The 17,428-nt window shown below is 44.5% G+C and overlaps 1 protein-coding gene across 3 annotated transcripts in view; it reads left to right on the top strand.

The window, feature by feature from the left end:
- ARAP2 (ArfGAP with RhoGAP domain, ankyrin repeat and PH domain 2) overlaps positions 1-17,428 on the top strand; it is a 453,511-nt gene that overhangs the window by 201,854 nt on the left and 234,229 nt on the right. For all 3 annotated transcript variants that reach the window (XM_073574724.1, XM_073574725.1, XM_073574723.1), the window contains exon 11: positions 17,135-17,334. In XM_073574724.1, the coding sequence (XP_073430825.1) occupies positions 17,135-17,334 (200 nt within the window). The remainder of the gene's footprint in view (positions 1-17,134; positions 17,335-17,428) is intronic.

The following is a 17,428-nucleotide window of genomic DNA, read 5'->3' as shown; positions in this document are numbered from 1 at the left end:
GCATAGCTTTTTAAAAGGTAACCTATCACAAGGTTTTCCCAATATAAAGTTGGACCAAAATCTTAAGCCCTATTTTACAGCACACTAATTCTGTATATAAGTCCCTAGTCTCCTATGCAAGACACAAAAGAGACATTTTATTATTCTTACAGACAGCACAGTCCAGTCCAATGGTTGCTACTGTGCAACAAACCAGAATACCTTGGAAGGGAGTGACTAGGACAGCTACCTAGGTTTTCACTGAAGCCACTATTGTTGAGGTCAGGCTTGTGCGGCAGGTACCTGCCAGGTGACACTCAAGGGTGGTGTCTGGCTGTGGCTGCTGATCCCACTGGGGAACAGGACACTAGGACAGATGTGACTGACAGACAGGCAGGTGAGCATGGCAGGCATGGCTGATACTCTGGCAGGCGGGAATTGCTGAGACACTAGCAGGTGGGCACGGGTGAGACACTGGCAGGCGGGCACGGCTGAGACAATGGCAGGCGGGCACGGCTGAGACACTGGCAGGCAGGCACGGTTGAGACACTGGCAGGCTGCATGGTTGAGACACTGGCAGGTGGGCACGGCTGACTGGGAAGGCACATGGACATGGATAGGAAGGATTGGTGTATGGAATAGGTAGAGACCTGTTCACACAGGAGATGCAGGTACTGATACGGGAAGGATGGAAATATAGATGGGTAAGAAGGAACATGTTTGGACGTGTCCACACTGGAGAAGAACTGCAAGGCTGCGGAGAGGAGCAGCAGTTAGCAGCAAGAGGTTCTGCAGGAGAACCAGAACAAAGCAGAGCAAAGCAGAACCGCAGGAGTGCGGAGCACAGGCAGAGCTGCAAGAATGCGGAGCACAGGCAGAAACGCAAGAATGCAGAGCACAGGCAGAGCTGCAAGAGTGTGGAGCACAGGCAGACGGAGAGGACGCAAGGATAGACACAGCAGGGAAAGGAGCCACAGACAAGGAGACCGAGAGACAGAGGTAGGACTGAGAGAGGTAATGGTGCGAGACAAGGTACTGGAACAAAGACACAGAGACTCAGATATAGTGCCTCCTGGAAGTTAGAGAGGACAGGTACGAGACAAGGCAAGGAGCAATAGCACAGGGACCAGGATATTCTGCCTCCTGGAGGGCAGATTAGACAGGTAAAAGGCAAGGCTAAGAACAAGGACACAGAGACCAGAATATTCTGCCTCCTGGAGGGCAGACAGACAGAAAGATTCAAAGTAAGGCTGGGAATCAAGCCTTCAGAAAAAGCGAGACACCGGACAGGACCTGGAAACTCAGTAGCAAGACACTAACTGAGTGAAGGCGTTGCTCAGGCAGCTTCCACCAGGTGGAGCTGCCCTGAATACTAGAGGCCTCTTGGTGATTGGCCAGGAGCACATTAGGCAGGTGCACACTGATTCCATAAGAACCAGAGAGTGCCAGCACCTCACCCTATGCACACATCCAGGAAGCATGCAGAAAGCAGGCAGGAAGCAAGAGGCACACAGCATGGAGCCAGCAGCAGACAGTACTCACAGTATGGCCTGGAGCAGTGAGTAAGTTGGTGTGTCGGGGATGGGAGACCATGCAGTGATGCCGGCAGGGTTGTTACAGTACCCCCCTTTATGCCTCCTCTTCTTCAAGCCCGCCAGAATAACTTGTAGAAGAAGGATAGGGCACACACAATTAGAGATATCATGACATCCCACATGCAGAATGAGGTAGGTGTGACATCAGAGATTCCAGGTTGCCAAGTCTCTTTGTGCCCGGCGAGGTCACACAGAAGAATCAAAGACCAGGACCTCTTCCTCTTAGTTGGTAGAAAGCAGGGACATGGAATCTTCTGATTTGACCTCTAAATCAACCTGCCATGTGAAAACTGAAGACACCCTCACTGGGTCCAACTTCAGTCCGTAATCCCAAGAAAACTGAGGTTCCTCCTTTGGATCAGAGGGAAGCCCCTCCGCCTTGGTATCTTCACCAACTGGCCACATGGAAGCTCAGGGTACCCACATAGGATCCATCTTTTGCCCGTTATGTAAAGAAAATTGAACCTCTTCCTCCGGGTTGGTGAAAAACAGAGATACAAAGGCTTCTGTTCCAACTTCTTTATCCACCTGCCACATGGAATCTGAAGGCATCCTCACAGGATCCATCTTCTGCTGATGGTCCAGAGGAAATCTTTCAAGTGACAGGGATGTTCCTGGGAACTGGTCACTGGTATTGGCACAGGAGGTGTGTGGAGAGGGCGCCACTGCTTCCTTTTTTTCTGTGATGTCAGCACACCATGACTCAATAGCCAGCAGATCAGGCGGAGAAGGTGACAACACTGTAGACTGACCTTGCAGTATTAGAACTAGACACCTCTGTGACTTGGTAGTTCCAAACGCAGCACCACACTGGATCTTCGGACCGGAATGGGCAGTAGAGTACTCGGCTCAGAACGACCGATGGGCAAACTGGTCAGCACGTGGAAAACAAACTTCTCCATATATAACTCTCCGATTTGGAGCTGTAGTTGTCCCTTCAAAACTGGACTGTACCTAAGTAGGGCTCGGCCATTACCAAACACCCTCGCTGGATTCTGGAGCTGTTGAACAGGAACCACACACAGACTCCATCTGGCTTTCAGCTTTAACCCCTTTTCTACATTGGACGTAATATTCCGTCCATGTGACCAGGGCCCTAAGTCCCATGGATGGAATATTACGTTTAATGCGATCAGCGGCGCCCACGTGGTGAGCGCCGCTGATCGCGGCCGGGTGTCAGCTGATTATCACAGCTGACACCCGGCACAATGTGTCAGGGGTGGTCACGGACCGCCCCGATACGTTAACCCCTTGCACACCGCTATCAAACATGATCCTGGTGTATCGGGGGTTAAAGGGAAGCATCGGCAGGGAGGGGGCCCCTCCATGCTTCCCTGAGCCCCCCACAGCAGCGCAATGTGCAGCACTGCTGCGGGGGGGCTCCATTCCTACAGGTCCCCGGATCCAAGATGGCGACGGGGACCTTCGGGGGCCTGCAGGGAGCTGGCTTCCTCAGTGCCTGCAAAGCGCAGGCATGAGGAAGTCTGCGTCTATGCCTGTGACAGATCGCTGATTTGTCACAGTGATCTGTGATGTGACAGATCAGCAATCTGTCACATGACAGGTATGTCCCCCTGGGACAACCTAATGAAGCTAAAAAAATAAAAAAAGTGTAAAAATAATTTTTAAAAAATCGCTAAATAAATTAGAAAAAAAAATATTCCCAAATAAATACATTTTTTGGAAATAAAAAAAACAAAAACAATAAAAGTACACATATTTGGTATCGCCACGTCCGTAACGACCTGCCCTATAAAACTGTCCCATTAGTTAACCCCTTTAGCGAACCCCTTAAAAATTAAAAATAAATAACGAAGTTAAAATAATGATTTATTATCATACCGCCGAACAAAAAGTGCAATAACGCGCGATCAAAAAGACGCATATAAATATCCATGGTACCGCTGAAAACGTCATCTTGTCCCGCAAAAAATGAGCTGCCATACAGCATCATCAGCGAAAAAATAAAAAAGTTATAGCTCTCAGAATATAGCAATGCAAAAATAATTATTTTTTATATAAAATAGTTTTCATTGCATAAAACCGCCAAAACATAAAAAACGACCTAAATGAGGTATCACTGTAACCATACCGACCTGAAGAATAAAACTGCTTTATCAATTTTACCGCAAGCGGAACGGTGTAAACGCACCCTCCAAAAGAAATTCATGAAATGCTGGTTTTTGTTCATTCTTCGTCCCAAAAATCGGAATAAAAAGCGATCAAAAAAGTCACGTGCCTGAAAATGATACCAATAAAAGCGTCAAATCGTCCCACAAAAAATAAGACCTCACATGACTCAGTGGGTCAAAATACGGAAAAATTATAGCTCTCAATATGTGGTGATGCAAAAACTATTTTTACAATAAAAAGCGTCTTTTAGCATGTGACAGCTGCCAAACATAAAAACCGCCATAAATAGTAAATCAAATCCCCCGTTATCACCCCCTTAGTTAGCAAAAAATAATAAAATTAAAAGAAAATGTATTTATTTCCATTTTCCCATTAGGGTTAGGGCTAGGGCTAGGGTTAGGGCTAGGGTTAGGGCTAGGGTTAGGGCTGAGATTAGGGTTAGAGGTGTGTTGGGGTTAGGGTTAGAGTTAGAATTGGGGGTTTCCACTGTTTGGGCACATCAGGTGCTCTCCAAATGCAACATGGCGTCGGATCTCAATTCCGGCCAATTCTGCATTGAAAAAGTCAAATGGTGCTCCTTCCCTTCCAAACTCTGCCATGCGCCCAAACAGTGTTTTGCCCCCACATATAGGGTATCAGCCTACTGAGGACAAATTGCAAAACAACTTTTGGGGTCCAATTTCTCCTGTTATCCTTAGGAAAATAAAAAATTTGGGGCAAAAATATCATTTTTGTGGAAAAAATGATTTTTTTATTTTCACGCCCAGGCGTTATAAATTTCTGTGAATCACTTGGGGGTTCAAAGTGCTCATCACACATCTAGATAAGTTCCATGGGGGGTCTAGTTTTCAAAATGGGGTCACTTGTGGGGGGTTTCCACTGTTTAGGCACATCAGACGCTCGTCAAACGCGACATGGCGTCCGATCTCAATTCCAGCCAATTTTAGGTTGAAAAAGTCAATAGTTTAGGTACATCAGGGGCTCTCTAAACACACATGACACCCGCAGACCATTCCATCAAAGTCTGCATTCCAAAACGTCACTACTTTCCTTCCAAGCCCCGACGTGTGCCCATACAGTGGTTTTCTCCCACATATGAGGTATCAGTGTACTCAGGACAAATTGGACAACAACTTTTGGGGTCCAATTTCTCCTGGTACCCTTGGGAAAATAAAAAAATTGGGGACTAATTGATCATGTTTGTGGAAAAAATACAATTTATTTTATTTTCATGCCCGGGCATTATAAACTTCTGTGAAGCCCTTAGGGGTTCAGAGTGCTCACCACACATCTAGATAAGTTCCTTAGGGGATCTAGTTTCCAAAATGGGGTCACTTGTGGGGGGTTTCCACTGTTTAGGTACATCAGGGGCTCTCTAAACGCACATGACACCCGCAGACCATTCCATCAAAGTCTGCATTCCAAAACGTCACTACTTCCCTTCTGAGCCCCAACGTGTGCCCATACAGTAGTTTTCTCCCACATATGAGGTATCAGCATACTCAGGACAAATAGGCAACAATTTTTGGGGTCCAATTTCTCCTGGTACCATTGGGAAAATAAAAAAACTGGTGACTAAAAGATCATGTTTGTGGAAAAAATACGATTTTTTTATTTTCACGCCCAGGCATTATAAACTTCTGTGAAGCACTGGGGGTTTCAAAGTTCTCACCACACATCTAGATAAGTTCCTTGGGGGGTCTAGTTTCCAAAATGGTGTCATTTGTGGGGGGTTTCTACTGTTTTGGTACATCAGGGGCTTTCCAATCGTGACATGGTGTCCGATCTCAATTCCAGCCTAAAACATCAAATGGCGCTGCTTCCCTTCCGAGCTCTGCCATGCGCCCAAATAGTGGTTTACCCCCATATGTGGGGTATCAGTGTACTCAGGACAAATTTCACAATAACCTTTAGGGTCCTGTTACCCTTGTAAAAATAAGAATTGGGGGTGAAAAGATCATTTTTGTGGAAAAAATATAATTTTTTAATTGTACCGCTGTATGTTATAAACTTCTGTGAAGCCCTTGTGGGTTGAAAATTCTCACCACATATCTAGATAAGTTCCTTGGGGGGTCTAGTTTCCAAAATGGGGTCACTTGTGGGGGGGTTTCCACTGTTTAGGTACATCAGGGGCTCTCCAAACGCGACATGGCGTCTGATCTGAATTCCAGCCAATTTTGCATTGAAAAAGTCAAACGGCGCTCCTTCCCTTCTGAGCTCTGCCATGCGCCGAAACAGTGGTTCCCCCCACATATCAGGTATCAGCGTACTCAGGACAAATTGCACAATAACTTTTGCCATCCAATTTCTTCTGTTATCCTTGGTAAAATAAAAAAAATTGAACCTGAAGTATTTTTTTTGTGAAAAAAAGTTAAATGTTCATTTTTTTTTTTAATATTCAAAAAATTCCTGTGACACACCTAAAAGGTTAATAAACTTCTTGAATGTGGTTTTGAGCACCTTAAGGGGTGCAGTTTTTAGAATGGCATCACTTTTGGGTAATTTCTATCATATAGACCCCGAAAAGTGGCTTCAAATGTGATGTGGTCCGTAAAAATAAAATGGTGTTGAAAAAATGAGAAATCGCTGGTCATATTTTAACCCTTATAACTTCCTAACAAAAAAAAATTTTGGTTCCAAAATTGTGCTGATGTAAAGTAAACATGTGGGAAATGATACTTATCAAGTTTTTTGTGCGCCATATCTCTGTGATTTAAGGACATAAAAATTCAAAGTTGGAAAATGGCAACATTTTAAAAATTTTAGCCAAATTTTCATTTTTTTCACAAATAAATGCAAGTTATTTGAATGAAATTTTACCACTAACATGAAGTACAATATGTCATGAGAAAACAATGTCAGAATCACCGGGATCCATGAAAGCATTTTAGAGTTATTACCTCATAAAGGGACAGTGGTCAGAATTGTAAAAATTGGCCCGGGAGTTAACGTGCAAACCACCCTTGGTAGTGAAGGGGTTAATACATCTGCAGGCCCGAAGCTCCCACAAGGCACTGGAACAGTCACAGATATTGGGGGAGAGGAGATACTCTCACCAAGGGCAGTCTCTCCTACTGGCCCAAGGTTTTGGGACTTTAGCTCCTTTGGACAGAGACCGTCCGGATGTTTCACATAACCGCAGCGGCACCATATGCCCTTCTTACGGCTGGTTTCGGGCTGCTGCTTGCCATCCCACTCTCATCAGCCTTCTTTGGGTTTCACTCTGGTAGCTGCCTTAACAGGTAGAGGAACAGGAGGGTTTTGGACGGTCGTGGTCTAGCGTGGCAGTTTTTTCCAGATTTCGCCCCTCTGGAGCGCCTCTCGGATCTAGACAGGGAGCACTTCGCAGGAGCAGCTGGACAAGGCATGTCAAAGACTTTACGGAAGGCCACCAGGAAGGCCTCTAGGGCTGTGACGATAGGATCCCCTGCTTCCCAGAGGGGAGTGATCCATATCAAAGCATCTTCTGCTAGGTATGACATCATAAGTCAATAAAAAATCCTTTCAGTGGCGCTCAGAGTATATAGTGCTGCAAAATTGGACAAAAAAACACTATTTTCTCAAATTAATCAAAGAAAATTAAAATAAAATAATTTTGCGCACAAATACCTCACTGTACTATAGAATTAAGGTAGATTTATTCAGATAATAAACTATAAAAATATAATATAGAAAATACCCACAATTCACCAAAAAATGCTTTAAAAAGGGTTTGTAAATTATTTAGAATCATAACGGAATTTTTTATGGTTGGATGACTTTTTAAATATAACTTCAGGTGGTGTGATACATATATATTTGGATTCCCTTTTTTTAGGTTTTTTATCCAAAAATATTGTCAGCATTTTTGAGATACAGCGCTGTATCTATTTTACATGCCTATTATTGGGATTTCTTTTCCTTAATGAGATTTTCTAGGCACACATGTATGTTGAGCAATTTGCAATAATTTTACAATACATTCCTGTATTTTTATTAGTATTGTAGAATTTTTTGTTTTCTTGACTGGAATATATTTATCATCTTGGCCTCTAAGTAGCATGTTCAGAGGATTTTTCCAATAATAGCATTTGTTCCTTATGATTCTAATTAATTTACAAACCCTTTTTAAAGCATTTTTTTGGTGAATTGTGGGTATATTCTATATTATATTTTTATAGTTTTTTATCTGAATAAATCTACCTTAATTCTATAGTACAGTGAGGTCTTTGTGCGCTAAGGTATGACATTATGTATGTCACCATACATAATGACCCAATCAGAGGGGAAGCAGGCTCCATTCCACTCGATGTACTGCAAGAACTTCTCCAGGAACCCTTGGCACTCCTTAGGATTCCCATAAAACGTTTGCGGATCTGCAGGGTCGAGCTTCTCATAAGCCAGGAGTTGATTGAAGATGGCATTGGAGACAATGATTGGGTCTGTTGAATCAATAATCTGAACCACCCTTAGTGGATCAAATTCTTCTGGTTGCTCAAGAAAAAAGTTTATCATGCTCTGAGAGCGCAAGGACATGGGACTCAGCGGGGACCATGGCCTGAGAAAACAGTCATGCTAGTGCCTTGACAGATTAGCACGAGCGAGGGGGTTGTGGCCCCACTGTTCCACAAACCAGACTACCCTGGAAGGGGCGTGACTAGGACAGCTACCTTGGTCTTCATTGTAACCTCTGATGGTGAGGTCAGGCTTGTGTGGCAGGTAGCTGCCAGGTGCCACTCCAGGGTAGTGTCTGGCTGGGGCTGCTTATCGCACTGGGGAACAGGACACAAGGACAGGTGCGACTGACAGACAGGCATGTGAGCACAACAGGCAAAGCTGGTACTCTGGCCGGCCGGCACAGCTGAGACTCTGGCAGGCGGGCACGCCTGAGACACTGGCAGGCGGGCTCGGCTGAGACACTGGCAAGCAGGCACGGCTGAGACACTGGCAGGCGGTCACAGCTGAGACACTGGAAGGTGGGCATGGCTGAGACACTGGCAGGTGGGCACGGCTGAGACTCTGGCAGGCGGGCATGGCTGACTGGGAAGGCACAAGGACACAGACAGGAAGGAGTGGTGTATGGAATAGATAGAGACTTGTTCACACAGGAGGTGCAGAGTAACTAGAATGCGGAGGACAGGCAGAGCTGGAAGAGTGCAGAGCACAGTCATAGCCGCAAAAATGAGGAGCAAGCAGAGCCGCAAGAGTGCTGTGCACAAGCAGTGCCGCAAGAGTGCATAGCACAAGCAGAGCTGCAAGAGTGCAGAGCACAAGCAGAGCTGCAAGAGTGTGGAGCGCAAACAGAGCAACAGGAACAAGGACACAGAGACCAGGATATTCTGCCTCCTGAAGGGCAGACAGACAGGTACAAAGCAAGGCTAGGAATCAAGCCTCCAGAGAAGGTGAAACACAGGACAGGACCTGGAAACTCAGTAGCAAGACACAAACTGAGTAAAGGCATTGCTCAGGCAGCTTCCACCAGGTGGAGCTGCTTTAAATACTAGAGGCCTCTTGGTGATTGGCCGGGAGCACATTAGGCAGGTGCACACTGATTCCTTAAGAACCAGAGAGTGCTGGCGCCACCCTCCTATTCACACAGTCAGGAAGCATGCAGAGAGCAGGCTGGAAGCAAGAAGCACACAACATGGAGCCGGCAGCAGACAGAACTCACAGTATGGCCTGGAGCAGTGAGTAAGTTGGTGTGTGGGGGATGGGAGGCCATGCAGTGATGCCGGCAGGGCTGTTACATGTTCTAGATCTGGCACGTCCTCTTTTCTTATGACCGCTGTCTACTTTCCCTGCTTCGTGTAGATGACCCATCCTGTGTCAAACACATAGTGTCTCAGATTGTGCTCCTGCACAGGTGCACATGCCTTGTCGAGGGCAAAGCAAAGTCCTACAGTGCATAAGTGCCAGTGTTGTGAATTTGCTTTCTGGTCTACCTCTGGTTACTGCTGAAGGTAGTGGAGCTGGTCAAACTGACAGAGGAGTTGTGAGTTCTCTTTCGGGGCTCCCTCTGGTGGTTACTGGAGGTAATGGAGCTGATCTGATTATCAGAGGCTTGCCACCTGATAAAGAGGACGACGATTGGAGATCTGGGGTTTCAGACTGGATTTAAGACAACCGACTCCCTCTATCCTTGCTGGTGATTTTCTTCCTGCCTCCTGAGGTCTTTGTTTCCAGCTCAGTCCCTGCATGTTCAGCTATGTGTTCAATTGCCATTCTTTTTACATTTGATCTGGTTTTATCTATTTCAGTTTTGTGTGGGTCAGCCAGCTCCGGCTGGGGCTGTGCTGAATCACCATCCATATGTTGCTGCTTGTGCCAGTTTGTTTTTGTCCCTTATTAGATTGGCCTCTTTTTGCTCTGCTTTCAGAATATACCAGAGTGCTGATATAGTGGGCAAAGTCGTGCGACTTCAGTATTTTTTGCAGCAGGCGCGTTGGACTTTTTTGCAGGGTTTTTTGCGTGATTCCAAACATTGTCTTTCTTTTCCTGTCCTGTCTAGTCAGTGTGGGCCCCATCGTTTGCTCAGTCTATTTTCCTAGCTGTGTTTGTGTTTTCATCTTGTCTCACCGACAATATATGTTTGTGGGCTATCTATTCCTTTGGGGTCTGCTCTGGGGCAGTTTAGATTTCCTCTTTCTTGCTTTAGGCTTAGTTAGCTCTCCGGCTGTGCCGAGGCGTTTAGGATCATCGTAGGCACGCTCCATGGCTACTGCTAGTTGTGTGGATAAGATCAGGGATCTGCAATCCGCTTAGTTACCAACCTCTCTGGTTTTCTGTGGCTTAGCTTGGGCTTGCTCTCCTCCTTCGGTGACCCAATCATAACAGAATCACCAGCCTAAACTGCAGACTCTAGGGTACTCAAAAGAAGGAAAGAATTGTAAAAAAAAAAAAAAAAAGTGTTAGAATTTTTTTTATATATTTTTTTCCTCTTTTTCTCTGGGGCCGTAGGAGGATTTTTTGTTTAATGGAGATTAAGCAATTGTCCGATCGAGTTAAGCAGCTCGCTGCTGAAGTGCGGGGAATTTCTGCCTTTCTCGCTCAATCATCTGCTGTTGAACCAAAGATTCCTACTCCTGATGTGTTTTCAGGGTTCGGTCTAAATTTTTGAATTTTAAGAATAATTGTAAACCATTTCTTGCCTTGAAGCCTAACTCATCGAGGAGCTCTGTGCAGCAGGTTAAAATTGTCATCTCCCTGCTGCGCGGTGATCCCCAGGATTTGGCTTTTTCTCTGACATCAGGAGATCCTATTCTGACTAATGTGGACGCATTTTTTTCAAGCCTTGGGCTTGTTGTATGATGAACCTAATGGTATTGATCAAGCTGAGAAAACCTTATTGGCATTGAACCAGGATCAGGATTTTGCAGAGTTATATTGTCAAAAATTCTGAAAGTTGGCGGTTCTTGCTAAATGGAATGACGATGCCCTAGCAGATCTCTTTTGGAAAGGTTTGGCAGATACCGTAAAAGACATTATGGTGGGATTTCCTGTTCCCTCTGGTCTTGACGATTCTATGTCATTGGCCATTCAAGTTGATCGGCGTTTATGTGATCGTAAAACTACACGAGAGGCGTTGCCTCCTTTTGAATGAACATCTGAACCCATGCAGCGTAAAAAGGTTTCGTCTAGGGCGCAACATCAGGAGTTTAGAAGGTGTAATAAGCTGTGTTTTTTCTGTGGAGACGCCTCTCATACTATTTCCGCCTGCCCTAAACAAGAAAAACATTTTGCTCACACATTTGCCGTGGGCAGTGTACAGCCTAAGTTCCTTTTGGCAATTACTCTGATCTGCTCCTTGTCTACATTTTCCACTAAGGCTTTTGTAGATTCAGGAGCAGCTTTGAATCTGATGGATTTAGACTTTGCTAAACGTTGTGGTTTTCCCATGATACCCCTGCAGACTCCTATTCCTTTGAGGGGTATTGATGCTACTCCTTTGGCGGAGAATAAACCCCAGTTTTGAACCCAGGTGATAATGCGGGTCACCCCGGACTACCAAGAAAATTGTAAATTTTTGGTGTTGCACAATTTGCATGATACTATTGTTCTGGGATTTCCCTGGTTGCAAACTCATAATCTTGTTTTGGATTGGAAATCTGTGTCTGTGGTGAGTTGGGGTTGTCAGTATGTTCTTAGTGACACTCCTGTTTTCTCCACCTCTCCCCAGTCTCATGATATTCCTGATTATTTGACTGATTTTTCTGATGTATTTAGTAAGAGTAAGTCTGCGTCTTTGCCTCCTCATAGGAGTTATGACTGTGCAATTGAGTTAATGCCCGGGTGTAAATTTCCCAAGGGTCAGCTTTTCAACTTATCGGTACCTGAACATGATGCTATGCGATCTTATATCAGGGAGTCATTGGAGAAGGGTCATATTAGACCATCCTCTTCACCTTTAGGTGCTGGGTTTTTTGTGGCCAAGAAAGATGGTTCATTAAGGCCTTGTATTGACTATCGTTCCCTTAACAAAATCACTGTAAAATATCAGTACCCGTAACCCCTGATTTCTGATTTATTTTCCAGAGTCAAAAGTGCCTGTTAGTTTACCAAGCTTGACCTAAGGGGGCATATAATCTTATTCGCATAAAGCACAGGGATGAATGGAAGATGGCATTTAATACTCCGGAGGGACATTTTGAGTACCTGGTGATGCCTTTTGGGCTCACTAATGCCCCTTCTGTCTCCAATCTTTTATGAACGATATTTTCCGGGACTTTGTGGATAAGTTTTTGATCATTTATCTGGATGATATTTGATTTTTTCCAGTGATAGGGATTCTCATGTGGAACGTGTCCGGACTGTGTTCTGGATTTTGAGGGAAAATTCCCTGTATGTTAAAGGATCAAAGTGCCTCTTTGGTGTACAGAGGATTTCATTTGTGGGATTCATTTTGTCCCCATCTGCTATTGAAATGGACCCGGCCAAGGTACAGGCCATTTATTATTGGGTTCAGCCCACTTCTTTGAAGGCTCTCCAGAAGTTTTTGGGTTTTTGCTAATTTCTACCGTAAATTTATAAGTAATTTTTCTGGTATTGTCAAACCACTGACTGATCTGACCTAAAAGGGCGCTGATGTGGTGAATTGGTCTCCAGAGGCAGTCTTGGCATTTCAGGAGATTAAGCGGAGATTCACTTCTGCTCCGGTGCTACGGCAACCTCTTGTCTCACTCCCATTTCAGGTGGAGGTAGATGCTTCTGAGATTGGTGCAGCTGCCATTTTGTCCCAAAAGATCTGGTGACTTCTAAAATGAATCCCTGTGCCTTCTTTTCTCGAAAATTCTCCCCATCTGAATTGAACTATGACTTGGGGAATCGGGAATTGTTGGCCATGAAATGGGCATTTGAAGAGTGGAGACATTGGTTGGAGGGAGCTAGATATCAAGTTGTGGTCCTCACTGACCACAAGAATGTGATTTATCTTGAATCAGCCAATTGCTTGAATCCTAGACAGGCTAGGTGGGCCTTGTTTTTCACGCGTTTTAATTTTTTGGTCTCTTTTCTTCCGGTCACTAAGAATGTTAAGGCGGACGCCCTTTCTAGGAGTTTCTTTGCGGATTCTCTTATTGTGACCGAGCCTACTATCATTCTAAATGAGGGTGTAGCTCTTTCCGCCATCTCACCCATTTTGAGACGTGCCCTGGAGGAATTTCAGGAAGAAAAACCTGAACGTTGCCCTATGGGAAAATTGTATGTCCCTGACCAGTGGAGGAAGAGAGTAATGTCTGAAATTCATTGCTCCGCGTTGGCTGGTCATCCAGGTATTTTTGGTACCAGAGATTTGGTGAGTCGGTCTTTTTGGTGGCCTGCTTTATCTCGCGATGTCAGGAATTTTGTGCAGTCCTGTGGGACTTGTTCTCGATCCAAACCCTGTTCTCGTTCTAGTGGGTTGCTGATACCCCTGCCAGTGCCCAGGAGGCTATGGACCCACATCTCAATGGATTTTATTTCCGCTCTTCCTGTCTCTCAGAGAATGACTGTTATCTGGGTGATTTGTGATAGATTTTTTAAGATGATCCATCTTGTACCACTCGCAAAGTTGCCATCTTCTTCTGAGTTGGTGCCCTTGTTTTTACAACAGGTGGTTCGGTTGCACGGGATTCCTGAGAACATTGTGTCGGACAGAGGAGTCCAGTTTGTTTCCAGATTTTGGAGAGACTGGGAATTCAGTTATCTTTCTCCTCTGCATTTCATCCTCAGACCAATGGGCAGACTGAGAGAACAAACCAGACTTTGGAGTCCTATTTGAGATGTTTTACATCTGCTGATCAGGATGACTGGGTCTCATTTTTGCCCTTGGACGAATTCGCAGTAAACAATAGCGCTAGTTCTGCCACTTTGATGTTGCCCTTTTTCTGTAACTTTGGGTTTCATCCTCGATTTTCTTCAGGGCAGGTGGAGCCTTCTGCCTGCCCAGGTGTTGACACTGTGGTGGAGAGAATGCAGCAGATTTGGGACCAAGTGGTGGATAAGTTGTCCCTCTCTCAGGAAAAAGCCCAACGGTTTTCCAACCGTCATAGGACCATTGGTCCCCGGTATAAAGTGGGTGATGTGGTTTCGTTGTCATCAAAGAATATTCCTTTGAAGGTTGCATCTCCAAAGTTCAAGCCAAGATTCATTGGACCTTATAAGATTTTGGAGATCCTTAATCCTGTCTCTTTTCGATTGGCTCTTCCAGTTACGTTTAAGATCCATAACGTGTTTTATAAATTTCTGTTAAAGAGGTTTGTGGAGCCAGTAGTTCTTATGGCGGCACCTCCTGACCCTGTATTGGTTAAAGGCAATGTGGAATATGAGGTAGAGAAAATATTGGATTCTCGTTTGGCTAGACGGAGACTCCAGTACTTGGTCAAATGGAAAGGTTATGGCCAGGAGGATAATTCTTGGGTCTCTGCTACTGACATTCATGCCAATAGATTGGTTCGTGCTTTTCACCAGGCCCATCCTGATCAGCCTGGTGGCATGGATGAGGGTTCGGTGACCCCTCCTTAAGGGGGGGTACTGTTGTGAATTCGCTTTTTGGCCTACCTCTGGTTACTACTGAAGGTAGTGGAGCTGGTCAAATTGACAGAGGGGTTGCAAGTTCTCTTTCTGGGCTCCCTCTTGTGGTTACTGGAGGTAATGGAGCTGATCTGATTAACAGAGGCTTGCCACCTGATAATGAGGATGACGATTGGAGATCTGGGGTTTCAGACTGGATTTAAGACAGCCAACTCCCTCTATCCCTGCTAGTGATTTTCTTCCTGCCACCTGAGGTTTTAGTTTCCAGCTCAGTCCCTGCATGTTCAGCTAAGTGTTCATTTGCTATTCTTTTTACATTTGATCTGGTTTTGTCTATTTCAGTTTTGTGTGGGTCAGCCAGCTCCAGCTGGGGCTGTGCTGAATCACCATCTATATGTTACTGCTTGTGCCACTTTGTTTTTGTCCCTTATTAGATTGGCCTCTTTTTGCTCTGCTTTCAGAATATACCAGAGTGCTGATATAGTGGGCAAAGTCGTGCAACTTCAGTATTTTTTGCATCAGACATGTTGGACTTTTTTGCAGGGTTTTTTGCATGATTGCAGACAGTGTCTTTCCCTTCCTGTCTAGTCAGTGTGGGCCCCATCGTTTGCTCAGTCTATTTTCCTAGCTGTGTTTGTGTTTTCATCTTGTCTCACTGACAATATATGTTTGGGGGTATCTATTCCTTTGGGGTCTGCTCTGGGGCAGTTTAGATTTCCTCTTTCTTGCTTTAGGCTTAGTTAGCTCTCCGGCTGTGCCGAGGCGTCTAGGATCATCGTAGGCACACTCCACGGCTACTGCTAGTTGTGTGGATAAGATCAGGGGTCTGCAATCCGCTTAGTTACCAACCTCTCTGGTTTTCTGTGGCTTAGCTTGGGCTTGCGCTCCTCCTCGGTGACCCAATCATAACATTCCAGCTTTGCTTACTGGCCATCCGTGCTTTTTGGCCTTTCTTGGTGCATACGCATTACAGCCCTTTGCTTTGCCTTCAGTAGGGCAGTGAGAGGTGCGCCTGCTCAGGGGCATGATGGAGGACACTGTGTGGATGAAATCAGCTACAGGGAGTAGGGAAGGAGGATGGAAATCATAAGAAGAGAGCAGGTGACAAATCAAGACCAAAAATGTCCATCAGAACAGTCCGAGCTGTCTGTGAGTATCATAAAAGCTGTTTTTTGTGCCTTACAGAGGGAACGGGGGACATTCTGTATGTACAGTATTCTAGAGTGTTGTAAAAGAATGCTTTCAGGTACCGGCCATACTTTATATAGGGAAAACCTGGTGACAGGCTACCTTTGACCTTGTGGTATACATTTTTTTACAATGGGATTCAGTAAACAACATCTACAGCTATATGTGATATAAAAGCCTTACAATGAATGCATAGGTGGTGGTCATGCAAATTTGGTGCGATCAGTGCCTTATCTAGAAATTATGCTATTTACCAATGCATAAATAATGAAAACATACACTTTTTTTATCATCTCTAACCTCATGATCAAAAACAATCACCACGGCACACAAAGTAGTGCACGGTAATAGTCTATATTACCATCTGCTGCGAGAATTATTTGTAGTAATAATTTACAGCTCCGCTACTCAAAGCTCAAACAGCATAATATCATGTTTAATTCTTACAACTAGTAAAATTAATATTAATCGCCAACATTAGTTTAAAATTATATGTTACTGTATATATACAGTATATATTTTATTCAAATCACCTTTACATGTAGTGGTAATTTAACTACCTATCTGACACTGGTTTTCACAAAACAAACTGCACACATTATGAAATAGATATCTTTTCACACCTTCTGCGACTATTTTGCTCTTTGTGATACTAGTGGCTGTATAATTCATTTTGAATGTGTAAATTCATTTTTTGCCCAGCCAGCCTAATGGGAAGCTCCTCAGTGTCCCTCCTTCTGTTGTGATCTCTCACTGCTCAGTAGAAGTTGCAGCTGTCAGTCTGACTGGCTGGACAGACACTGAATAGACTTTGAATCTAGATTAGCTCATGCACTACTTACCTCAACTTATAAATTCCCTTCTTAAATTTGATAGAGTCTGTCTGAATTTCTGATGCACATTTTAAAAATAGGCACACCAGTATCATCAGGTATAAGATATTTATACATTAATGTGTGCAGTTTGTATTGTGAAAACTGGTGACAGATCTGCTTTGAAGTGGATTACATATTATGGTCGTTACTGGTGGTTACCTGCTATCTCAATGGATAGTTACGGATGTCTACACAATTTTCCAGCAGTAGCTACAGGTAAAATGTGGGATTACATGCTGCCTTTTTCCATGGTCCTCTATTGATTTCCATATGCCCTAATAGAACAAGCTTTTATCAGGTTACAATATTCCGCTGCCTTCCGTGTAAGAGATTTTCGCAAAGTAGCCAAACAGTAATAGAATTCTTGCAATATTTTAGCTTTACAGCAGAGTCAGAAATGGAGAAGCAAGAGTGGATTGAAGCATTGCAACAATCAATAGCCGAGACGGTAGCAGATTATGAAGTAGCTGAAAAGATTTGGTTCAATGAATCGAACAGGAGCTGTGCAGATTGCCGAGCTCCAAATCCTGACTGGGCATCCATCAACCTGTGTGTTGTCATCTGCAAGGACTGTGCGGGTAAAAAAAATACTACGATTTTGTGCTTCAGCTTGGCTTGCAGTTCATTGCTTATCATTAAGTGGATTGTCTCTTCATTCTTCATTTTTGCTCC

This window comes from Dendrobates tinctorius, unplaced genomic scaffold (assembly GCF_039654945.1).
Source record: "Dendrobates tinctorius isolate UK_male_01 unplaced genomic scaffold, ASM3965494v1 ptg000039l, whole genome shotgun sequence".
Taxonomy (NCBI): Eukaryota; Metazoa; Chordata; class Amphibia; order Anura; family Dendrobatidae; genus Dendrobates; species Dendrobates tinctorius.
This window is presented reverse-complemented; position numbering and strand designations above follow the sequence as displayed.